This window comes from Poromitra crassiceps, assembly GCF_964638095.1.
Source record: "Poromitra crassiceps genome assembly, chromosome: 19".
NCBI classification, from domain to species: Eukaryota; Metazoa; Chordata; class Actinopteri; order Beryciformes; family Melamphaidae; genus Poromitra; species Poromitra crassiceps.
The window spans coordinates 28,599,515-28,625,831 of record NC_139646.1 but is presented as its reverse complement, the minus strand read 5'-3'; the positions used below and the strand labels follow the sequence as shown (position 1 = coordinate 28,625,831).

The 26,317-nt window shown below is 44.1% G+C and overlaps 1 protein-coding gene across 1 annotated transcript; it reads right to left on the bottom strand.

Moving 5' to 3' along the window:
* On the bottom strand, positions 1-25,713 carry LOC310793849 (calpain-2 catalytic subunit-like). Its single transcript, XM_083655742.1, has 22 exons — positions 25,662-25,713; positions 22,314-22,601; positions 21,877-21,946; positions 19,418-19,539; positions 17,344-17,477; positions 15,987-16,158; positions 15,345-15,428; positions 15,159-15,244; positions 10,892-10,966; positions 9,497-9,657; positions 9,216-9,385; positions 7,613-7,624; positions 6,398-6,609; positions 6,238-6,274; positions 6,024-6,089; positions 5,592-5,649; positions 4,671-4,735; positions 3,720-3,788; positions 2,697-2,775; positions 1,194-1,310; positions 902-960; positions 1-304 (listed from the first exon to the last, which is right to left on the bottom strand). The coding sequence occupies exons 2-22, from the start codon at positions 22,548-22,550 to the stop codon at positions 281-283; spliced, it is 2,109 nt and encodes a 702-aa protein (XP_083511868.1). The 5' UTR covers positions 22,551-22,601; positions 25,662-25,713; the 3' UTR covers positions 1-280.
* Between the last annotated feature and the right edge of the window lie 604 nt (positions 25,714-26,317).

Sequence of the window (26,317 nt, the reverse complement as noted above, 5' to 3'; positions counted from 1 at the left end):
TGTTTCTTATTTATTCATTTTCTATTTATTCATAATTAAACGTAATACAAACATTTCTGAAACTCTGCGATCCAACCAGCAAAACATCTGGGTGTTGAGGTTGATCGCTCTCTCTCCTAATGCATTAAGATCCCAATTCCCTGAGTCTCAGAGAGACCGACAGACCCGTGTCCATTCACCCCATGTGTTATATCTGACAGAACCTCAGCTACAGCTGTGGTTCTGATCAAACTCTGACAGCGGATCTCTGTGTGGACGGAGGCTCCAGGCAGCAAGGCATTCACAGCAGAGAGACGTTCAGCCACTGGAGGACAGGAGACAGAAAAACAACTGGTTTGATGCAGTTTCTCTGGCTCAGTAACATCAAACTGTAACTCAGTGAAAAAGACAAGAGGTACAGTATGAGAAGTGCTCTACAGCAGGCAGGAGCCTTGGAGGTACAGTATGAGAAGTGCTCTACAGCAGGCAGGAGCCTTGGAGGTACAGTATGATAACTGCTCTACAGCAGGAGGAGCCTTGGAGGTACAGTATGAGAAGTGCTCTACAGCAGGCAGGAGCCTTGGAGGTACAGTATGAGAAGTGCTCTACAGCAGGCAGGAGCCTTGGAGGAAGCTCCTAAATCATCTCACGGCATACGCTGATGCTCCCAAATAGTGGGGATAACGACGGGCTGTTGGACCAATGGGCTTTCGGTCCAATCAGACATTTTTATTAGTGTTTGGAAATAATGGGGTGTCAGAACAATGACATGAGAAACAACACACTCTCCCATACGGAGTTCCAGCTAACCTTCAAATTCAAACTAGCCTAGGGCTACGTAAGTTCATCAGCTAGCTGGTGAGCTGCCACATCATGGTGCTTATTCATAAATTGACACATCTGAACACATTCAGTTTTGTACCTCGCACACGTTCAGCTCCACAGTTCCAGTCTCGTCTTTGTCCAGAGTTTGGAACATTTCTGCAGAGGAGGGAAAAAATTTAGTTCACCAGCAACGTGAAGATCTGCTGCTCAGCTGTTTGATTGCTACTGGATTCATTACTGCATTTAAATCAAGAATCAATTAAAAACAAATGAATTGTGAGGGAGGGGTTCCAATGTCATGTGGGGTTGGTGTATCTGTGTTGAGGTGTCACGTGATCTGTGTGGAGGGGTCATGTGATCTGTGTGGACTGTGGACTCATGTGACTCACTGAACATGTTCTCCAGGCGGACCAGGCAGCCCACAAAGTTGTCGAAGTCGATGGTCAGATCTGTCTCGCTGTACCGAGCCACCAGGATCTGATGCAGAGGGTTATTCAGACTGAACCCTGGAACACACAAGACGGCTGTTATTCAGATAAACAATTAGATTAGTTTGAAAATGTATTGATGCATTGATATGGCTCAAAACTGAACTCGGTAGAGGACAGATATTAACTATATTAGTCCTGATATTATGATACTTGGTGCTGAGGTATGGAAGCTCTAGACACTGATCATATTAATATATGACATGATATCAGTTAGTGACATGTGGATGTTGGAGATACTCTGTATGCTGGTATTGATCTACCGTAGTCATTATAGCCAGTGATACTGAGCATGATGTTAGCATGATGTTAGCATCATATGATGTTAGCATCATATGATGTTAGCATGATGTTAGCATCATATGTTGCATTCGATTAGAACTTGGAGGTTGGAAATTCCCACTTCCTCCTACTAGGACAAATCTAATAAAACAGTGCATCAACTCAGAGTTCCTAGTCTGAAACTCGGGTATGATTTCTCCAACCCTTAGTTGCTCCCAGTACACTCACTCACTGAAAGCTCAAAGAAAGCATCCAGGTGGCTTTGGATAAAGAGGGCAGGGGCTTGATGCAAGCCAGGACTTGGATCAACCCCGGCTGGGTCACCTGGGCGAGGAGGTCTGATGTTGAAAGACCCGAAAATCGCTATGACACCAGGAACATCAGTGATGATGCAACCCAGAGCATCCGAGAGATTAATCTTGCACCATGACATCATGCTGATCAGAGATATTGAACAAGTATTGATCATGTTAATTAAAGCTCTGCTATTATAGAATGTTACTAGCCTGATATCAGACTGAATTGTCAACTCGTTACACTCATTTCCACCTTCTAGTCTGAGATTGCCCTCTGTTTAACCAATTTCTATGAGGGGATTCCCCCAGGTGAATTCCATTTTCCCAACCAATCACTAGAGTCCAACGTATCAGCCTGGATCCAACCTTAGTTACTCCAAAAACAACAACAACAAAACAACATCATCTCCCATTTGAGTAAATGCCTTCAAAGCAGAGTGCTGTTAGGATTTGAAAGCTAATAACGTTACTCCTCCGCGCACTTGACAACCGCTTGACAACGGCGTAGTCCTGCCCATTGGGGCTGTTTATTGATGCTGATTGGCTAATCATTAGTTCCCCTCGGTGCTGATTGGTGAATCACTGGTGAAACCAAGGAACATGAATTTGCATAGACGCCAGACCAGAAGCAGCCAAAACTCAACTCTCAGTGGAGTGGGCAGATTCGAAGGTCTCGACGCAGGCAAGAAGGTTACTGTTGTTGAGAGTATGTTCACAGTAGTTATAGACTATATTGACAGTTTGATTTTTGTGATAGTCTACTGTATATTGATAGTGTATTGATAGTGTCTTGATAGTATGTATTGCTAGTGCAGTGACACTTTACCAGCCTCCTCCACTGCCAGTCTCATCTCAGTGGAGCTCATGGTTCCTGACTTGTCAACGTCCTTCTCACGGTAAATATTCTGCAAAACAACAGACAGGTGAGTTCACTTAGTAAAACAAGACAGGTGAGTTCACTTTGCAGCACTAATAGGCCTCTGTCTGCTCTCGACCATAAATTGCTTGCCCTCCTATTTTAAAGAGGTTGTTGTTCAGCCTCCATCTCTACCTAGCAACTATCAGCCTATTTCAAAGCTGCCTTTTATTTATAAGGTTTAAAAAAGGTTTTTGTTTAAATAACCACATTTTTGACAAATTCAAGACTGGCTTCCGTCCGAAACATTCTACAGAGACAGCTCTTCTTAGAGTCCCTAATGACATCATGATGCCCTCTGACGCTGGCAAATACAGAGGACGACACAAGTATGGTAAGCACTTCATAAAGGTGGCCAAGAGCGCCATCTATCGCATGGCAGTGACAAGACGGATAGACGCTCTGTTGCGTCAATGGCGGGGAAGCGGTGTCTCTTAAATGACGCACGACGACGCCAATGGCGGAGAATGAGTTAAGAATGAATAGCTAAGTCTTGAAGAGTTCACTCTGACATTTAACCATTTTGAAGCTTGTTGCGTTAAAGCGGATAACAGAAGAGCATGGGCCAGTATGATGGATTCAGTCTACAGTCCAGCTCTGAAACTGCAGTTCATATTGAACATCACATTGTGTCCTAAAATAAGTGAAATTGTATTATTATTATTATTATTATTATTATTATTATTATTATTATTATTATTATTATTATTATTATCTATTGCAAAATGGCTTAAGATGACTTATAACAAAGAATAACTAAGAATGTTTACTTTCATTAACGGCCATTTAGCAGGAATCTGGTTTGTTGTATCTGGTCTGATACTGGTGGATACTGGTACTGGTACTGGTACTGGTACTGATACTGATACTGATGTTGGAGCTCATGTAGTCACACTATTGTTCTGCTTCTGCTTGTGGTTCCTCTCTCCTCACCAGGTATTTCTCCACCTTGGTCCACAGGACTTTAAACTCCAGCAGGCCGAGCTTCCCACTGCCGTCTTTCTGCAGGCTGCAAGTCAAGGAGCTCTGACATGTTACTCTGGATCAACCTGCCTCTCTGCAGCTGAGATGTTCTCACACACTCTTCAGATGTTTCTAGTTCATGGCAGAGATGGGGACTTCGACTTGAGACTTGGAATTGAGTTGCACTTAAGTCACTCTCACACACACACACACACACACACACACACACACACACACACACACACACACACACACACACACACAGTAACAGTACATGCTTTGAAGTCCTTAGTTTGAGCTAGGCAGTGAGACTTGACTTGGACTATAGCTCAAAGACTTGAGACTCGACTTGGACTTGCAAATGACTTGTGGGCATCTCTGCTTCATGGTCCAGTGTTATTAGATTCATATCTCCATCTGCTCTGTTGTTCAAGTTCTCTCTCTCTACAGGGATCAATAACATTTCATCTAATCTAATCTATTTTAATATAATGTAGTCTAATATAGTCTAGTCTATAATATAGTTAGTATAGCCTATATTAATATAGTCTAGTCTATAATATAGTTAGTATATAGCCTATATTAATATAGTCTATTCTATAATATAGTTAGTATATAGCCTATATTAATATAGTCTATTCTAATCTTGTTTAATGTAATTGTGTCGAATATACACCGGTAATATAGTTTAGTCTAATATAGTCTACTCTAATGCAATCTAATATTATCTATTTGAGTTTAATTCAATGCAATGTCTCTTTCCAGATATCATGACCCGGTCACTCAAGATAATCCACAGACCTAGGAACTATTTTATTTAAACCAAACGACACCATCTAGCTTGCTAGCAGCTGACCCCAGGTCAGGCTTTTCATGGGCCGTTGGTCCTGACCTGAACATGACTTTGCGGTGGAAGGATACGTCCAGCAGGTTGACCATGTTACGACACGTGGGCAGGCTGAAGCCACTCGTCTTGATCTCCGTCCCTGTCAATCACACCAGGCAGGCAGCCAATCAGAACCAGTTCAATCACACCAGGCAGGCAGCCAATCAGAACCAGCTCAAACACACCAGGCAGCCAATTAGAACCAGTTCAAACACACCAGGCAGCCAATTAGAACCAGTTCAAACACACCAGCCAGCAGAACCAGTTCAAACACACCAGGCAGCAGAACCAGTTCAAACACACCAGGCAGCAGAACCAGTTCAAACACACCAGGCAGCAGAACCAGTTCAAACACACCAGGCAGGCAGCAACTCAGATTGAATCAGTTCAAACACAATCAGAATCAGTTCAGACTGAACAGCCACTAAAAGAATGTTTCTGTCTGATGAAGCGAAGAGTGAACCACTTCCTGACTGTCAGAAAACCTCCACCCGAGAAACAGAAAACATATTTTAGGAATTGATTAGTATTGACAGTGGTGTAATGTAACGTAAAGTAATAATACTTTGTCACAGTACTTAAGTATTTTTTCTGTACTTTACTTGATTATTTATTATTTCTGTCAACTTTAACTTTTACTACATTTCTTAAATAAAATATATACTTTTATTCCATTACATTTCCCCTAAGCATCTTAATTAGTCGTTACTACAAAATAAAATCAGAAGAAATTTGGTAGCCTGTAAGCAAGCAGATTCAGCGCTCCTAGCTTCCACGTTGTTAATCACGATCCACACTCCGTTCCATGTGATAAAGATTCCAGCACGTCACATGGTACGAACGTTTACAGGCTAGAAAGTTTATTTTTTAATTATCATTAATTATTTTTTATTATGTATTTTTTACTGAGTGATTCTTCTTCTCATACACAGACAGAGAGGAAAGGCTCAGCTTACGTCTGGTGACAACCTTGTTGAGGATCCTCTGCAGCTCGAAGGCCGAGATCTCACAGTCCTGCAACACGTACACACACACACACACACCCATGCATGTGCATACAGTACACACGCACACGCACAGAAAAAAACACACACTCACACGCAGACACACTCACACAAAACACAAAACACACACGCACACGCACACGCACACACACACACGCACACACACACACACACACACACACACACACACACACACACAGAGTGTGTACAGCTATGTTAGTGAGGACATTCATTGACATAATGCATTCCATAGCCCAAATGGCCTTGCCCCTAAAATGACTAAATTCCCACCCTGACACACACTCCTGTTCTGTTGTGTGTGTGTGTGTGTGTGTGTGTGTGTGTGTGTGTGTGTGTGTGTGTGTGTGTGCGTGTGCGTCTCACATGGCCCGCCAGCTGACCGAACAGGCTCCTGAAGCGATCATCCACGTCGTCTTCATCCAGCTCGATCTGAAGAAGAGCAGAACATTTCATATAACCTGTTACACACACACCTTCTCTCTCTCTCTCTCTCTCTCTCTCTCTCTCTCTCTCTCTCTCTCTCTCTCTCTCTCTCTCTCTCTCTCTCTCTCTAGCTGTATGTCTGTCTCTCTCTCACCTCTTCCACTTTAGACTCCACTGGATCGTCCAGCTCTCTGTAGGAAGAAACAAAATGCAGATGTGAGAAGAAAGCAGCGAGCGGACATGGCTCAGAAGGTCAGAGGTCAGCGGAGGAGGGCATGGCTCAGAAGGTCAGAGGTCAGCGGAGGAGGACCTACTGGAACTCTGCCTGCTTCTCCGAGAAGACGCGGACGCAGAAGTCTCCGTCCTTGCTGGGCTCGAAGGTGGAGGGCAGGACGAGGTACTCCCCTGGTGGCAGGGAGAAGCGGCTGCACACCTCACGCAGGTTGATGAAGGTCTCGGAGCGTGCGGCCGAGGAGTTCCGCAGGAAGAAGTTCTTGTTCAGGTGGACGTTCCTCTTACCAGAGACCTGCAGGGGGGGAGAGGAGATCATCTGAACCACTTCAGAAACACTTAAGACACGAGTCAAAATAAGTACAACTCAAAAGAATAGATACTAGTAGATACTAGAGATATTGCTTGCTATATCTTGAGCAGTGTGCGATCTACACCGTGCCATTCGGGGGAGCTCACTTTTACGGGGGGGGGGGGGGGGGGGGGGGGGGGGGAGTGTGCGAGAAGCGTGCGCGCGGTGCGAGCGACATGGTGCGGAGAGTTTCTTCCACGCGCCTCAAAGACAGGACTGACTGACACGTGTGCAAAGAAACATTTAAACATTTTTACAGTCTGATTCATTCAGCTGCCTGCAAGCATGTCAGCACATCTGATATAGGCTATAATAACAGTTAGTGACCACCTCAAACCTCCACGGCCTCTACATCATCTAACACCTCAAACCTCCACGGCCTCTACATCATCTAACACCTCTACATCATCTAACACCTCTACATCATCTAACACCTCCATGTGTTGCTTCTCCTGTCACTGTCTCTGGGGGCAAGGGAACATTTAGGTAACATTTTGCATGGCCGTAGTTGAAGTAGAAGCAGCTGGCTCTCTCTGGTTGAAGTAGAAGCAGCTGGCTCTCTCTGGTTGAAGTAGAAGCGGCTGGCTCTCTCTGGTTGAAGTAGAAGCGGCTGGCTCTGGTTGCTGTTCCAATTGGCCGCTTCGATTTCTTTGTAAATCCAAAGTTTGTCAGCAAACTGGTTTGTTTTCATTTTGACATCTTGTTGACGACTACAAAAGAGAAATGATGGGCGAGTGTGCGCGCAGACTGATAGTAAGCTGTGTGTTTTTTTCCTAATCTGACCTGCCTGACCTGCCTGCAGGAGTGACGTCACGCTTCCATGATGATGGCCATTTTGAAATGCTGAGTAATAAAATATCGAGTGTCAACCCCCCCCCCCCCCGCCACCACATCAGGAACAGGAAGTGAGCCGGTGCTGGTGGACTGGAGTTGTCTGCATTCGTACCTCATCAGGAACCTGCAGGAGAGAAGAGACAGGTTCAGGTTCACCTCACTGTTCACTCACACACTGTCACTGCTCACTATCAGTTCACTATCACTGTTCATATCACTATCCTTCTGTCTGTCATATAATAATCGTATAAATAATCGTATTTGCCTGATGAGGTTTGGGGTCAAACTTTTTTATTTTGTGGTCAATAAATATTGGGAGCTATTCCAGTGTGCCTATGTGTCTGTCTTCCCTATCACACTGTCCCAGTCCTATGTGTCTGTCTTCACTATCACACTGTCCCAGTCCTATGTGTCTGTCTTCCCTATCACACTGTCCCAGTCCTATGTGTCTGTCTTCACTATCACACTGTCCCAGTCCTACGTGTCTGTCTTCACTATCACACTGTCCCAGTCCTACGTGTCTGTCTTCACTATCACACTGTCCCAGTCCTATGTGTCTGTCTTCACTATCACACTGTCCCAGTCCTATGTGTCTGTCTTCATTATCACACTGTCCCAGTCCTATGTGTCTGTCTTCCCTATCACACTGTCCCAGTCCTATGTGTCTGTCTTCACTATCACACTGTCCCAGTCCTATGTGTATGTCTTCACTATCACACTGTCCCAGTCCTATGTGTCTGTCTTCACTATCACACTGTCCCAGTCCTATGTGTCTGTCTTCACTATCACACTGTCCCAGTCCTATGCGTCTGTCTTCACTATCACACTGTCCCAGTCCTATGCGTCTGTCTTCACTATCACACTGTCCCAGTCCTATGCGTCTGTCTTCACTATCACACTGTCCCAGTCCTATGCGTCTGTCTTCACTATCACACTGTCCCAGTCCTATGTGTCTGTCTTCACTATCACACTGTCCCAGTCCTATGTGTCTGTCTTCACTATCACACTGTCCCAGTCCTATGCGTCTGTCTTCACTATCACACTGTCCCAGTCCTATGTGTCTGTCTTCACTATCACACTGTCCCAGTCCTATGCGTCTGTCTTCACTATCACACTGTCCCAGTCCTATGTGTCTGTCTTCACTATCACACTGTCCCAGTCCTATGTGTCTGTCTTCACTATCACACTGTCCCAGTCCTATGTGTCTGTCTTCACTATCACACTGTCCCAGTCCTATGCGCCTGGAACCTAATGGTGAAAAAACTCCACCAAACACCAGCCAATAGCAGATGGCCAATGCAGTACCGTGGGGTGATGTCACCCTCTATAGAATACAACAGGTGGTGACATCACTTGGTCTCTGTGCCCTGTGATGTCACCCTCTATAGAGTACAACAGGTGGTGACATCACCTGCAATAAAGACCAGCCATTGAGAGAACGCCATTGAAGGACCCTATTTTTCACCAGTAGGTGTCAGGCTTCAGAATTTGGGTTTGGGTGTAGCTACCCTTTAAATTGTTTTGACATGTTTTTTCTCTGGGTTGTACTGCTGTTTGCACCTTGTTATACCCAATCCACCAACCAACCAGCCAAGCTGCATCATCTGACCTTGTTGCTCAATATAAACATCCATCTTCTGTCTGTACTAACTAACTCATCAAATGCAGAAATACAGACTGAGTCAAAATGCTGACCTCGTAGGTCTCTCTCTCACCTCGTAGATGGCGAAGCCCACAGTGTGCATGTCCTCGCCCATCTTCCTCATCTTCCGCCGGTTCTTCTGGATCAGACCGACCACGAAGCTGCAGCCCGCCTCTCCGTCTTCTGGATCATCATCCTCCTCGTCCAGCTTGATCACAAACTGAGGGTTGGTCCAGAACGTGTCTGCAACATAAAGCTGTTTAGTGGATTATAAGTCACTCAAATGAGCCGATATTTGATCCTGAAAAAGGCAATAATGTGTCGCCGTCAGGACTTCAGACCCAGAGGTCTTACTGGGAAAATTCCTGCAGCCTCCGGCGGTGGAGCCCCGCCTCCAGCTGCCATCAAACTTGGACAGCGCCCACTTCTTGAAGGTGTCGTCGGCCAGGGCGTCCGGGGTCAGGTTACAGATCTCCAGCCGAGAGTAATGTGTCAGGAAGTCAGAGAAGGACATCCTGTAAGAAGAGGAAACAGGAAGTCAGAGAAAACATTGTGTCCTCTAAAATCCAAAATCCAAATTAGCGTTATTTTTGATAAACTGACCTCATAACAGAAATCTACATTGTTATGTTTGTCTACTACAAATTTTAACTGTTCATAAGGTGCCATATTAACATTTGTAGAGCTAAAACTATCAGCATTAGCATTAACTGAATGGAATGAACAGGCGGGCGCTTGTCGATGGCGACACACACATAAAACCCAAAGCCCGCCCTTAGCCGCCCCTGATTGGTCAGAGCTGACCAGTTTCGGGGGTTTCAGCCACTCAGGCCAACGCTCGCCTTATGACAAGATAACCTCGCGTCACCAGGCTCTTCTGGGCGAGAAAGAGCATGGCCTCCGTTCACAAGTGATTTTGTCACCCTGCCTGGTTCCGGCCTAGAGCCCGCCCTAGACAGGAAACAACAGCGGAAATAGCTCGTTAACTTGACAATTAGACACAAGAATCAGAAAATAAAACGCCAAACAACAAAACAAAAGATGGACGTACCGAACAAAGTTTTTGAAGAAGTTCTTGTAGAAACATTGCGGATTCACAATCTCACATATTTTAAGCCAATACAAAAGCTTTACTTTTCAAACAAATGGCCAGTTGATGGAATAGTTATAACGCTAGTTGTCTGTCCGCTGTTATCGATAATGGAGGATCGAGTACAACAGTTGAAGCATCTCTGCTGCCTGTGCTGGGAAAGACATGGACATTAATCATAAGATTTCACATGGCGAGTACTCCATTGTCTTTGGCTCTTCAGAAATCTTCCTCGGCAGTGACTAGAAATGTGCTAACGCTACTATACAACTTGTGTTGTTGTTCTTTTCAGGCTCTAGCTAACGTAACCTCGCCGCGTAAAGCTAACGGCAACAAAGACGTTTTTTGGCGCACTTATTTCCGGTTCCTTGGTTTACGCCCCCATGACAAAAAGCGGGGTGAAAGGTGCCCAGGCTAATGACAAGATGGATTCAGCGCGTGATCTGATCAAGATCTCGTGAGAATCCAGCTGGCTTGCAAGGTTAACGTAGTTAGGGACCTGTAAAATAAAGGGATGCCCTACCAGAATATATTATAGTATATATAATATAATATATAATATAATATATAATATTATATTATATTATATGCACATGTCCCCACTCAAATGGAAATGCATCATGATGAAAAGAAAAAACACTTGACTGCAGTGTTTTTACCAGAACTCTCCGTCCTCTGAGCGATGGCTGAGCTGCTCTCGGTCGTCGTCGCTGATCTGACGCCACTCCCTCGACCTGACCGCAATAAACACACGTTACTTTCATGTCTCTAATGAGATGAACCCATTCCTTTACTTCCTGGAAAACACAGTCTCTGTAATGATGACATCACCTGCTGTAATGATGACATCACCTGCTGTAATGATGACATCACCTGCACCAGGAGGCCAAAATAAAAACTGCAACCAATGCAATCATCACAAACTTTTGAACAGTCCCGCCCCTCTGCCCCTCCCACATGAGTTTTTTTGAAGTACTTTATTTTCTTTTAACTTCGACTAGATGCCAACATGTGCTTCTTACATCACATGTGCTTCTTACAGCACAGTCCAACTTGATACTTATCTGAATTTATTACACAGGTTTGTTGGACAAGTCTCAATTCCGATTGGCCAATCACTTGACTTGAGACTATGAAGGCTGCAGAGCTTATTCAATATTTTGTGTCAAATTATTGATATCTTTAGTAAGTAGCCATGTAATAAGCTGGATCATGTACAGCAAGCCGCTCGTTATTGGAAAATAAACCCCTTCAGACTGATTCAGACCGCTGCAGTCAGGGTCTGATCACCCTGTCAAACCCCTACAGGCTGATTCAGACCGCTGCAGTCAGGGTCTGATCACCCTGTGGAGGTTTATTTACCAATAACGAGCGGCTCACTGTACATTAGCCCTTACATAATGGGAAAGAGGTTTAAAGAATAACTCAAACCCAAATCTGTGGTGACACCTTGTGAGCTAGTGTTGAAAAGTAGGGACTTAACTACCAATGTGCTATTGGCTGATCCAAGCGGTGACCCCACCTGGATAAGACCGGCCAAAAGAACCTAGTCCGTCAAATCCCCTACCTTTCACCACTTAGATGTCAGGCTTCAGCACAGATTTGGGTTTGGGGTTCAGTTCTTCTTCAACAGAAATAACATGATTCTCTCTGTCAGGCAGGCAGGGTTTCAGACAGCTGGTTAGACATACATGTTACATACATGTTACATGTTACATACATGTTAGACATACATGTTGACATACATGTTGTCATCACTCATTTTGGCTGGAGATTAACGCTGCTGACTCACCTATACCAGGACTGAGCAACAAATCAGCGTGACAGAAACTGGATGGAACAGCCACAAGAACAGTGCCATCAGCCTCATCAACAAGGGCCGAAAGCCCCCTCTACTAAGGACTGTACCAACCCCCCCCCCCCCCCTCTACTAAGGACTGTACCAACCCCCCCCCCTCTACTAAGGACTGTACCAACCCCCCCCCCCCTACTAAGGAGTGTACCAACCCCCCCACCCCCAATAGCCCCCGAGCACAGCCAAATCCCCCCTCTGACATGAGACCCCTCCCATCCTACATCATTTTACAATAACAGCTGGACTGAACGTTTTACTCAATTAGATTACTCTTGTTAACTACATTGTTTTACTCCATTAGATTACTCTTGTTAACTACATTGTTTTTACTCCATTAGATTACTCTTGTTAACTACATTGTTTTACTCCATTAGATTACTCTTGTTAACTACATTGTTTTACTCTATTAGATTACTCTTGTTAACTACATTGTTTTACTCCATTAGATTACTCTTGTTAACTACATTGTTTTACTCAATTAGATTACCGTAAATTCCGGACTATAAGACGCACCGGTCTATAAGCCGCGGGACCAAAATTGACTATTTTTTTCTTCTATAAGCCGCACCGGTCTATAAGCCGCGGGTGTTTTGATGTTTAATTACCATATGAAAGGGTTCGTGCACAGAGAGGAATGTCGGGAAAGAGATGGCTGTTTGGGGAAGCTCCCATTTATTAACATTTCAACAAAACAAAACAAAAGTCAGGTCACTAATCCCCAGACAAAATCACACAACAATAGGCTATATGTGCAGCAAACCTGTAACCAGAGAAGTCAAGTCACTAATCCTCGTCTTCCTCTTCTTCCTGCGTACTGAAACCACCAAAGTCCTCATCTTCAGTGTCGGAAACGAACAGGTTCAGGGTGGCTTCGTCAACCACTCTCCTCTCTCCTTCATTGTCACTCAAAACCAACGAACTCCTCTTCATCACTGTCGGCATCGAACAGCCTCTGAAGCCTCTGACGGCCCTCAGCGCCAGCTGTGGCGGCGTCATCCTCTTCATCCCGCAGCAGTCCAGCGTTTTGGAACCCGTTGGTGATTGTGGATGTTTTCACACTCCTATAATATTCCGTGATCTTCCTTTGTGTGAATTCGCCGAAGTTTGTGATTTTCTCCTGGTAGTCGGGAGGGAGTTGTTCAGTAGTTCTCCCCCGGACGGACAGTCCCTTTCGTCTCATGAATCGGAAGCACCAAGATGGCCCACCTCTGAAATGTTCAATTTTCATCTCGGTGGCGACTGTTTTAGCCTTCAGTCGGATCTGCACCGTGGAAACGCCTCGGCCGTCTGCTCTCTGGGTCAACACCCAATCTTTAAGGGAATCTTCAAGTTCGGGCCATCTGCTTTTATGACCTCTGAAGGACTTTTTGGTCTTCTTGCACTGAGACAGTTCCTCCTGCTGCACCGTCCAACGCCTCACCATTGACTCATCGATGCCCAGGTTACGCGCGGCTGCTCTGTTTCCCTCTTTTAATGCGAGATTGACTGCTTTCAACTTGAAAGCTGCGTCGTGTGAATTTCTGCGTACCTTCCCCATGGTAAGTGAGAGTGTTGCTTCTACTGCTCGTCTTGTTGTGAATATTCCTTGATCTTCCTTTGTGTGAATTCGCCGAAGTTTGTGATTTTCTCCTGGTAGTTGGGGGAGGGAGTTGTTGGTCGAGTGGCCGTTTGCTTACCGTAATTACCATATGTAAGTGGTCACGCACAGAGGGGATTGTCGGGAAAGAGATGGCTGTTTGAGGAAGCTCCCATTTACCGTATTACCGTAACATTTCAACAAAACAACATAACACAACACCACCGTTGTTTATTTTTACAGTGCACACAGTGTCCGCGGTGTGGTGAAAAGAGGGCAAGAGAGGAAATTAAAACAGAAGTGGATTTATAGTTAGAAAGAGTGCTAAAAAAGAGAGATTTTATTTGTATTTTTTTTTTTTTTTTCTGAAAAAATCCATAGATAAGACGCACCGTTATATAAGCCGCAGGGGCCAAAAAACGGGAAAAAAGCCGCGGCTTATAGTCCGGAATTTACGGTACTCTTGTTAACTACATTGTTTTACTCCATTAGATTACTCTTGTTAACTACATTGTTTTACTCAATTAGATTACTCTTGTTAACTACATTGTTTTACTCCATTAGATTACTCTTGTTAACTACATTGTTTTACTCTATTAGATTACTCTTGTTAACTACATTGTTTTTACTCCATTAGATTACTCTTGTTAACTACATTGTTTTACTCCATTAGATTACTCTTGTTAACTACATTGTTTTTACTCCATTAGATTACTCTTGTTAACTACATTGTTTTACTCCATTAGATTACTCTTGTTAACTACATTGTTTTACTCTATTAGATTACTCTTGTTAACTACATTGTTTTACTCCATTAGATTACTCTTGTTAACTACATTGTTTTACTCCATTAGATTACTCTTGTTAACTACATTGTTTTTACTCCATTAGATTACTCTTGTTAACTACATTGTTTTACTCCATTAGATTACTCTTGTTAACTACATTGTTTTACTCTATTAGATTACTCTTGTTAACTACATTGTTTTACTCCATTAGATTACTCTTGTTAACTACATTGTTTTTACTCCATTAGATTACTCTTGTTAACTACATTGTTTTACTCCATTAGATTACTCTTGTTAACTACATTGCGCACCACCTGGACTGTAAATTGCTATTTGTGTATTGTAGGTATTGGACTGCACTTGCAATTTTGTGATTTTCTCTTTTAGATATGTTTGAATATCTTTGAATATGAGCGCTGCGCTGCATACTTACACTAAGACAAATTCCTCGCCTGTAATCTTGGATATTGTGGCAATAAAAGTGATTCTGATTCTGAAAGACGACTTGGTGTTAGAATGGGAAATATATTTTGGAAAATGGCTTAAACTTTAGGCCATTTTTAAAACAATTTAAAACTATTTTGCAAAAACGTTGCATAGTCATAAAACACACAAAAAACGGTCCTAGTATATTTTGTTCAAATGCATAGTGATTTTTTTGTATCCTTATTTTGTCAAAATCCTCCACTGCTGTCAGGGTTTCCTACCCGTCACTCCAGGGGCCAGTCCACTCCACCTGACCCCAGGGGTTTCTGATCCGGATCAGCTTCTCCATGCTGCCTTGGTACTCCACCTGCAGCCATTCAGAGACAAGATGTATGGTATAATCGCTTCCCTCTGATTAGCTAACGAGCATCCATTCAAATGCAGCAATAGGAAGCTGATATTCTCACCTGCGCTGCAGCTGTCACAGAGTAGGCGTGGCCTTTCACCAGCTTCTGACGAGTGACGGCCTCAGAGTCGGCCGAGCTCGTGATCTAAAGAGAAGTTCAACTTCAAGTTCAAGTAGTTTATTAATGTCCCAAAGGGCAAATTGGATTACAGCAGGCATAGAGGCTTGAAACATAAAAACATAGAAGTGCAATACCATACGTACAATGACATAAACAGGATATAACAACATTAAGACATAAGATGAGCCAATATAAAAGAGCATACGTCTGGTGCGGCCGATAAAATAAAATAAAACGACACTAATAACTTAAAGATCGGGATGAGCCAGCGGCTCATACAGAGAAGATGTTTTTTTCAGTTGAGAAGTTTTTTATTTACTCCTCTGCTCCTCTACTTTACTAGTACCCACACTGGATCCAGGTTGTAACCTCATAGTAAATGTGTTGTACCTGTATATTCTCTGACCAATCAGCAGTAGTAGTATTTTTCATGTCACCTTATGGTACCCGCTCGGCCCCGCTCAACCAGCTTTGGAACCACGACGGAGGTGGTACTAAAAAAGGTATCGCCTCAGCTCGGTACTTTGTACCCTTCTATTGCCATGTCCCACCCATGTTCTACCATAGTCCAGTGAGCCTCACATCGATGGAGCAGCCCATGAGCGAGCCTCGGCTCAGGGCCTTCTGGATGATGTGGAACAGGTGCGGCGCAGGTGGTTTGGTGAGGTCGTGAGCCTCAGCAATCCCTCCGGTGAAGTCCTCAAAGCCCTCGGTGGTGCTTCCACCAGACAGAGCCTCATAACAGCCGTTCACCCTGCACACAACAACAGTACAGCTCTCTGACCGCCAAACACCACAGTCAACACCACACACAGGAGGACCTAAATAACTGGATGTTTACGTCCACTGATGATCTAAAGCAGTGGTTCCCAACCATTTCTGAATCATGGCTCACTTGAAAGTCTCAAAACTCAAAAATGTTGGCGGCCCACATCAAGACTATAAAGAGGCCAAATAATGCGTTCTCAGAGCTCTTTTTTAATTGTAAGGATAAAGGAGCTGTCGATCAGCACCACACACCTGTCTGGTGTATGACTGTATTGAAGTGTCTGACACTGTGCACGTGCAGCAGGGTGGAGCTCTGTGAAGAATGCAGAGAGCAGCTCTGTGGCGTGTCGGGACACGGCCTCAACGTGACAACTAGAAGCACGAGAGGCTTATAAACAACCAGCAGGTCTATAGCATTATGAAGCTCTGTGGTTCTCAAAGTGGGGTCCGGGGACTCCCAGGGCTCCTTGACTGGAGTTCCAGGGGGTCCCCTGCAAAAAGGGTAATATTTTATTTTCACTATAATTCCACCCATAAGTAACACAATGATAGAATGGATTATGACTCTTTTGGTCATGGGTTTCATACATGTCCTGTAATAAAACATCTAAATGGTTCCTGGTTTAACCAGGTTTAAACATGAATATTCCCATTGAGATTCAGAATCTTTAACAAGCACCAAAAGTTTCACATAAAAGAAGAATCAGACATAACAACAATGGATGAGCAGTATTCAGCAACACAACATGTGCATTCAGTCAAATAGCCCTTAATCCTGTTTTTCCTGGGTGCTTGATGTGAAGACGTTTGAGATCCACTGATTTAGGTGAACCTAAATCAGTGGATCTCAATGATGTGGTTTTGTCAGCCTGCTGGGGCTGAATGCAGGGAGAAGAACCACTGACAGCAAGGCAGCTCAAATATTTGATCTGGCCTCGTGCTGAAGAACAAGGAGTGCTTATAGTGAATGGATATGACTTGTGTTTCTGAAACCACAACCTGGACCACATAGAGGTCACGTGGAGGCTGGGTTTACCCAGGCTAATGATGACCCTGACCTATGACGTCCCTGACACAAACTCTGGTCTCTCTAACCCTAAAGTGGTGAACAGAGCGACCAACTGACAATAGTAGGACTGGCAGCAGAAAAGTTCAAATCAAGATGGCTTACTTGGCGTAGGCCTTCTCCAGCAGAGCGCTCCAGAACTCTCTGCCCTCGGCTGAGTGGACGAACAGCAGCTCTTCATCTTTCACCGGCAGACGGTCGTCGATGACGACGTCCACCCACTCCCCATACTGCCAGAACTGAAGAGAGACAAGTACAGCGTGACCCGTTTAGACCCAACGTTAGACCATCTAGACGCAACCTTAAGACAATCTAGAGACCCAACGTTAGACAATCATCCAACGTTAAGACAATCTAGAGACCCAACGTTAGACAATCATCCAACGTTAAGACAATCTAGAGACCCAACGTTAGACAATCATCCAACGTTAAGACAATCTAAATCCTCCACCTATATAGCTGCATACATGTAGATGGCACATTCTGATTATATTGCAGCAGATGTTTGCGCTGCGTTAAAACCTTTTGGCTGGCAGATTTTGCTACGGAAAGATGTGAGAAACATCCCTTGTGTTGCCTTCTGTGTTGTTACATGTATGTTATGTATGTTAGAGCCCTTAGCGCAGTGCTTCTCAAAGGTTTGGCTTCAGTACCCCCGTTCCCTGATTTCTGAATCCAAGTACCCCCTTTCCCTGATTTTTTTTTTTTTTTTTTTCCCGATTTTTTATCCCATTTTTATCCCCCATTAGTGCTAATTTTTATATATTTATCCTGGTTGCTACTTCATCCTCTGTCGATCAGGGAGAGCCGAGACTGATTCCATGCCTCCTCCGAGACATGGGCAGTCAGTCAGCCACTTCTTTTCACCTGACAGGGGAAGCTTCACCGGTAGGACATAGTACGTGGAGGGGTCACGCTATTCCAACCAGTTCCCCTCCCCCTGAACAGTAGGGGTGGGGGGAAAAATCGATTCACCTAAGTATCGCGATTTTTAATGTCACGATTTTTTGGATCGATCTTTTATTCCAGAATCGATAATCGCAAATTAAAAAAAAAAAAAAAAAAAAAAATTTTTTTTTTTTTTTGGGTGCTTGCAGTCAGGCCACTCACTGAACAGCAGGCCAGGCGCCGCCTACTGGTTTACTAGTGGTTTTATTACTTTATTAGTTAGTCTGAAGTAATAATTACACTTCAGGGTTAAAGTGGGTGCATCTCATTGTAAAATTGGACTTCAAACGGCCCAAATCTGGCTTCAAACGGCCCAAATTTCACGCGCGTTGGCCCATATCGGCCTGGCCTGCTTGGTATCTAATGCCCGGCCTGAATTATGATCCCAGTCCGCCCCTGTTTTTAACTATATCGCCCAGCCCTACTCATGATATATAATATACAGTCTCTAGTGTATGATTAAACTTTTCCCATGTTCTAATCTAGTGTAAAAAAGCAAACAAACTGAAAAAAGAAAAGAAAAAAATAAACAAAAATCGCAATAAATCGTAATATCGAATCGCAATAATCGTAGAATCGCAATACTTAAGAATCGCAATATAAATCGAATCGGCACCCAAGAATCGTGATAGTATCGAATCGGGAGATAAGTGAATCGCCACAGCCCTACTGAACAGGCGCCCTTAACGATCAGAGGAGGAACCACACTAGCAACCAGGACAATGCATGTTTTTGTGAAGGGGGTTCCTATATGAAGGAAACCCCCGGGAGGCACGGGGAGAACATGCAAACCCCACACAGAAAGGCCGTTTTTGCCGACCCCCACCCGGGCGGTGGGCACTCGAGGACATACGGACGGGCACGCATTCCTTCAGCGCTCACCTCGTCCCCAGGTGGGAATCGAACCCACGACCTTCGAGCTGTGAGGCGATAGTGCTTACCACTACACCACCGTACCTCCCTTCTTTTCCCTGATTTCTGAATCCAAGTCCCCCGACTCCAACATTTTGCTTAGAAAACGGCAAGAAAAAATATGATGCAATGAATGAATGATAAGTATAACCCACCTTTTAGCGAATATAACATGATCAAATAAGAAACCAATTTTCATGATTTATTCTTACATTGTTTTATTTTCTCCTTTCTCTCAAGTACATAGCCCAGTTTGGGCAGCCCTGCCTGAGAGGACTGCAGAGCTGTGGCTGAGCAGTTCTGCCAGGTGGGTTTGTACCTGGAAGTGGAAGATCCCGGCGTACTCTCCGTCCGTGAAGTTCTGTCCGTGAGGAACGACCCGGGCCAGAACCTCCTTGTTCAGGGTGAGAGAGGCGATGGCAGCCAGCAGCCAGCAGTCACCTGCACACAGGGTTGGAAGGGGTTAGTGCAAAATGGCTTCTGTTGAAAATTGTAGTCGGCAACCTAATCTAAGTATCACATTCTTAAAGCCCCTGGAAACCAAAAATAAATGTGTTTTGAGTTGGTCACACCACTAAAATTAGGTTTCAAAATCATGAAAAACGAAGCAGTATAGAGAGCCAAAGTGACTGCCTAGTACATGAAGTTTCACCAGCAGCTGCCTCTAACATGGGATGTATAGCTTCACATGACAGTACATGTTTCAACAGTTACATCACGATGTAAACGCTGCCTTCTCTGCCCTCAGCTCAGAGCTGTGCACGCACTGTCAATATGACAATTATGAATGATGCAGAGGTGCAAATGATGATCATTCATATATCATTACAATAGTGCTTTTTGTTTAGAAAACACTTTGGTGGGCGCCACCTACTTTAAGAAAAAGGAGGAAAACTGCCTCTGCTTAATTCCTAAAAACCTACTGTAAAAGGTTATGACCTCAGAGGCGTGACTTTCTTCTAAACCTGCTTTTTCGTGTCAAAACAAACATTCACATTGATATGGAAAAACACTCGAGATACTTCTCTCAAGAAAAGTCAATTATTATATTAATGCATCAAGCAATGATCATAAAGCATAATGTTCAAACAAGCATGAAAAGAGGAAAGCATGGAAATGAGAAAAATGAAATGCATGTGTGTGTGCGTGTGTGTGTGTGTGTGCGCGTGCGAGTGCGTGTGAGTGTGTGTGAGTGTGTGTGTGTAGGTGTGTGTGTGTGTGTGTGTGTGTGTGTGTGTGTGTGTCTCTGGGTGTGTGTGTCTGGGTGTGTCTCAGCAGTGCTTTGTTGTTTCAGGAAGAGGAGCGTAGGAACCGGTTCCCCCGGTCTTACCTGTGGCACACCTGAAACTCTTTCATGTCAGCATGCATGACTCAGTGACCACATTTCCCTGCGACCGTTTCATCTGATCTCAGGTTCAAAAGCTGCTGTGAGTGGATCTGGCCATGTTGCATGTGATTGGCCGTTTGTTACAAGCCCCGCCTCTTTCATAGCTGATAGGTAAATGCTTGTTGATGGAGCCAGGTGATAACCAGTTGGCTCAGACCGGTCATCTGACCTGCCTCTCTTGAGCAGCCTCACCTCGGCTGACCGCTGGGCCCATTACATTACATTACATTACATTACGTTATTTAGCACAGTGGTTCTTAAACTTCCACCAGCTCGTTCCACCATTGTGGCGCCACGAGTCGCAATCTGGATGAGAGACTTTTGAGCTCATGTAGTGGTGGAGGGCCGAGGAGATCTGGACGGGTGGAGGAGCTCATGTAGTGGTGGAGGGCCGAGGAGATCTGGACGGGTGGAGGAGCGGCTCATGTAGTGGTGGAGGGCCGAGGAGATCTGGACGGGTGGAGGAGCTCATGTAGTGGTGGAGGGCCGAGGAGATCTGGACGGGTGGAGGAGCTCATGTAGTGTTGGAGGGCCGAGGAGATCTGGACGGGTGGAGGAGCTCATGTAGTGGTGGAGGGCCGAGGAGATCTGGACGGGTGGAGGAGCTCATGTAGTGGTGGAGGGCCGAGGAGATCTGGACGGGTGGAGGAGCTCATGTAGTGGTGGAGGGCCGAGGAGATCTGGACGGGTGGAGGAGCTCATGTAGTGGTGGAGGGCCGAGGAGATCTGGACGGGTGGAGGAGATGTAGTGGTGGAGGGCCGAGGAGATCTGGACGGGTGGAGGAGCCAAGGGAGCGATGCGAGGTTTGGAACCTGACCATAGATTGCAGATACGGAGAAGCCCCACCCACAATACACAACATTTTATCGTCCCTCCATTTCAAAACTCATTCCGGTGAGCCTGCAGAAGGCTTTGCTAGATGAAATGAGGAAATTGCATTTCCTCATTCCTCACAACAAGTACGTCCAATCACAGCTCTCGTGCTGGTCACGTCACGTCCGCGTTGACGCCGCGGAGTCACATTTTCGAGGAGCTGCACGCCCCCTCCGCCGAGCTGCGGCGATAGGACCGCCGAGCTGCGGCGACCCCCTCGGCGCAGTCAGCGCTGGCGATTTCGCATGAGCATAAAACCACTTTTAGGTTGATCAGACATGTGAATTTTGAGATAATAAAAAGAATCTTGTCCTAGCACCACAAGCCAAGTGCCATCCAGCTCCATTGTATTGCAGAGAATGGAGACATCTCTACAGCCGATATCTCCAAACCTCAAGACAACTCACACCAAAACCATCTAGATGGATAAATAGCACTACAGGTAAGAGGGAAAATGTGTATTTTTTTATTTCAGGGTGAACTGTCCCTTTAAAGTGTGCGGCTGCAGGGTCCTTACCCAGCGCCCCCTGGCAGATGTCAGTCCGGGTGGCTTCAGCGACGATGAACTCGGGGTCAGAGGTCAACTCCTACATCACCAACACAGGAAGAACAGCGTCCTTTAGAGCCACACAATGTGCTAGCAAAGAGCTATGCTAACAATAAATAATACTTGATTTGTTTAGCAGCTCAAAGTGCTGTACATGTAAAAACCTTAAAACAAGAGCAAATAAAACTAGCATAAAAGAAAATACATGAAACTCAGAATTTCTACTTTGGGGACCCCATTTGAATTCCAGGCGACCCTAATGCGACCCCAAGGTTGGGAACCACTGAGTTCATGGGTTAGATGTTCCTCACCGTGGGTCTCTTCCAGGACACTGAGTGAATGGGTTAGATGTTGCTCACCGTGGGTCTCTTCCAGGACACTGAGTGAATGGGTTAGATGTTGCTCACCGTGGGTCTCTTCCAGGACACGCCCCTGGTCTTGTAGGAGCCGGCTCCCAGCTCTTTGAAGCCCAGAGAGGAGGACAGGGGTGGGAAGGTGTCGTCCTGGAACAGGCAGCCTCTCTCCAGGCAGTCTCTCCTCAGCTCCTGGTAGTCCTGGTTCAGGTACCTGACAGCCTGGCTGATGGAGCCGACACCCTGCCCCCTCTCCCTCTGACGCTGCAAGGTGGCCGCGATGCCCGACATGCTGCAATGCTCTGGAACACGCACCCGGAGACTGGAGACTAGAACCTGCAACTACAGTCATACAGACCGATCACAACGTTTGTTTACAATAATGTGCAGGTAAAAACAATCCAGAGATGCTTACAAATCATTTTTTGCAAGTCCAAGTCAAGTCTCATGTCTTTGAGCTAGAGTCCAAGTCAAGTCTTTGAGCTAAAGCCCAAGTCAAATCTCAAGTCTTTGAGCTAGAGTTCAAGTCAAGTCTCTTATGGATGAGCGTTCGATCATCTGCTGCATGCCATCCAGTCTGCTTAGAACACAACAGAAAACTGATCCTCACTCCTTTATCTATTAGCAGACAGGATCAGCATTGATTAGCTGACATTATTATTAGTAGACGTAGTAGTAATAGACTTTTGGTAACGCTTTAGAATACAGCTCGCAAATAACCATGTAACTACAGGGTAACAAGATCTGTACTTACAGGGTAATTACAGGGTACCACACTGTACTTATAGTGCAACTATGAGGTACAGGAAGTTAATTTAGCCTGTAAATAGAGGGTAACAAGATCTGTACTTACAGGGTAATTACAGGGTACCACACCTGTACTTATAGTGTAACTATGGGGTACAGGAAGTTAATTTAGCCTGTAACTACAGGGTAACAAGATCTGTACTTACAGGGTAATTACGGGGTACCACACTGTACTTACAGTGTAACTATGGGGTACAGGAAGTTAATTTAGCCTGTAACTACAGGGTAACAAGATCTGTACTTACAGGGTAATTACAGGGTACCACACTGTACTTATAGTGTAACTATGGGGTACAGGAAGTTAATTTAGCCTGTAACTACAGGGTAACAAGATCTGTACTTACAGGGTAATTACAGGGTACCACACTGTACTTATAGTGTAACTATGGGGTACAGGAAGTTAATTTAGCCTGTAACTACAGGGTAACAAGATCTGTAATTACAGGGTAATTACGGGGTACCACACTATACTTATAGTGTAACTACAGGGTAACAAGATCTGTACTTACAGGGTAATTACGGGGTACCACACTATACTTATAGTGTAACTACGGGAGTCGGGAGTGTTTGATAGATAAATTGACCAAGTGCGTGATTGGGCAAACACATTTTTTGTTGTCTCGTTTTATCTGTCTACGAGTTTGTTTATTAATTTTTTTTTTTGTATTCCCTTTTGCGCTCTCAATTATGTTAATGTTTTTTTTTAGCCTTTCGCAAAGCAAGTGTTACTTTGTTTCTAGCTGATGTGAAGTTTTTACGGTCTATAGTTAGACCAGATTTCAGAAATTTCTTGAGCAGTTGGTCTCTTGCTTTTAACAGTTTAAGACAGTCATCGCTAAACCAGGGAAGATAATTGGATTTCCTCTTCCTAATGCTCCCTCTCCTGGAGAAAGACAGCAAACCCTCTTTAATTGTATTTGGATGTTGGCTCTTTCGGATAAAGTTAAAATTTGAAAAAAAAAAATTGAAAAAAAAATTGAATTTGAAAAAATTTGAATTAGCAGGTGAGTTTTGGAAATGGCATTTAATGAGTTTTCTGGAAAAGAAAATGACATTGTGGTCTGAAAGAGAAGTCAAGACGTTGTGGGTCTTAATGATTGTTTCCGGTTTATTTGAGAACAGTAAGTCAATTCTAGTTTTTGAACGATTTGTGATTCTGGTTGGCTGTTCAATTAGTTGTGTTAAGTTAAAGCTATTAGTAATTAATTTAAGGTTTTTCCTATCTTTCTTATTGTCCCAATTTACATTGAAATCACCGACCAAAATGATCTCTTTTTTATGATTAATTATCTTGAGAAGAGCCTTGAACCAATCATAGAGGTCTGTTTTAGCTGAGGGTTTGGTATGTAGATGACAGAGAAGGACATTTCTGCAGATAGAGAGAAGTTTACTCCAACACATTCTAAGTTTATGGCATTGGGTAATTCAATCCAACTACATTTTGAGGTCCTTTTAACTACAAAGAAAACCTCCCTTCCCCTGATCCCTGTCTTTTCTAAAAACATTATAACACATGCCCGCATTGCCTCTGTTTCAGGCCCCTTTTTTACAGCCTCGATTTCAAAATTTTCTTTTCAGGGTGAGTTAAAAATAATTAAAAAAGACGAAAATAGAAAATCAGGTCCAGGTTGTAAAAAACCGGAAATCTCCTTTAAAGTAAGGTTAGTATCATAAAGGATTTTTCACGTCTTCTGTGCAGCAGGTTTACAGGTTAAAAGTTCCTCTCTCCCTGAATTTGGCATTAAATGAGAAAGTAAGCATCAACATTAAGGGGAGGTTAAGGAGGTTTTGGGAGTCTCATTACAGATGTCATTCATTTTAATGAGATCTTGCTTGAATTAAATTGTGACTTCATGTGAATGAATGTCAATGATAGGGTTAATTTAAGGGATTATGGGTTGGTAGAGTGTTCTGTTCCATCAGTGCATCTGTGTCCTTGATTACAGATTGTAATGAATTAACAGGTGATTATGATCAGATGACTGTCATCTGATCATAATCACCTGTTAACAGCCACAGCCAATCAGTGTGTGTGTGTGTGTGTGTGTGTGTGTTCTGTTCCATCAGCACATCTGTGTCCTTGATTACAGATTGTAATCAATTAACAGGTGATTATGATCAGATGACAGCCACAGCCAATCAGTTGTGTGTGTGCGTGTGTGTGTGTTTGTGTGTGTGTGTGTGTGTGTGTGTTTATAGTATGAATAGAGAATGTACAGAAAAGAGAGACTAGAAACTAGAACCTGAATCTAGTGCTGCAATGAGATCCACTATTAAATCAATTGCCCACTGTTTTGATAATAGATTCATAGTTTTGAGTAATTTTTTAAGAACAAAAAGGCCAAATTCTCTGATTCCAGCTCCTTAAATGTGAGTGTTTTCTGCTTTCTTTACTCCTCTATGAGAGTAAACTGAATATCTTTAAGTTGTGGACAAAACAAGACATTTGAGGACGTCATCTTGGGCTTTGGGAAACACTGATTGACATTTTTCACCGTTTTCTGACATTTTATAAACCAAACAACTAATGGATTAATGGAGAAAATACTTTACAGATGAATCAACAATGAGAAGAATAGTTATTTGAAGCCCTACCTGTCTGGAGCCCGGAGAGTCTGTGTGGTGTTAGAGAGGTGTTCCCTCTTGGCTCACAGAAGAAGAGTTAAGCTAGAAGCAGTAACAGCGAGGACTTCCTGTCACAACCTTCAAAATAAAAACATTGACCGTCTAAAATATGGGCAGAGTCAGTGTGGCATTACCCGTTGGTTTTTTGGACTCCTGTTTTGAAGCCTAGAGTATGGGAGTGTGGCCGTCGCCATCTTGGGGTTCTTTCTTTGCCTGATATTGGTCCCTCATCGGCAACCTGTGCGATCACAGGTGACCTGTCAATCACCCCCACGATCACAGGTGACCTGTCAATCACCCCAAAACATGGTCTTGGGATTATGGTTTGGGTTCAATAACAACAAAAAGTTACTTACTGTACTGTTAAAATGTAGACTTAGAACATCAAAGAAGAGGGAGGTCTATTGGACTACCCTGCATGTTGTGGGAGTTTGCTAAAAGTTTATTGGACTACGCTGCACGCTGGACTTTCCCTGCTCTCTCCTCCCCCACATTTCCCTCCCCCTTTCTCCCTTTCTTCCTGTCTCTCTCTATGATTGTTCAATCATTGTTGTTATTGTTGTGTCAGCTAGATTTAGCTAGACATATTCTCTGTGAAGTCCTCTGAGACATGCTTGTGAATTAGG

Bases quoted from the DNA above. Each gene is read 5' to 3' on its own strand.
- LOC310793849 (XM_083655742.1), bottom strand. From the start codon at position 22,550: ATGTCGGGCATCGCGGCCACCTTGCAGCGTCAGAGGGAGAGGGGGCAG. The intron at 6,275-6,397 runs GTAGGTCCTCCT...TTCTTCCTACAG, and splicing joins GAGAAGCAGGCAGAGTTCCA to AGAGCTGGACGATCCAGTGG. The intron at 5,650-6,023 runs GTGAGACGCACA...TACGTGTTGCAG, and splicing joins TCGGTCAGCTGGCGGGCCAT to GACTGTGAGATCTCGGCCTT.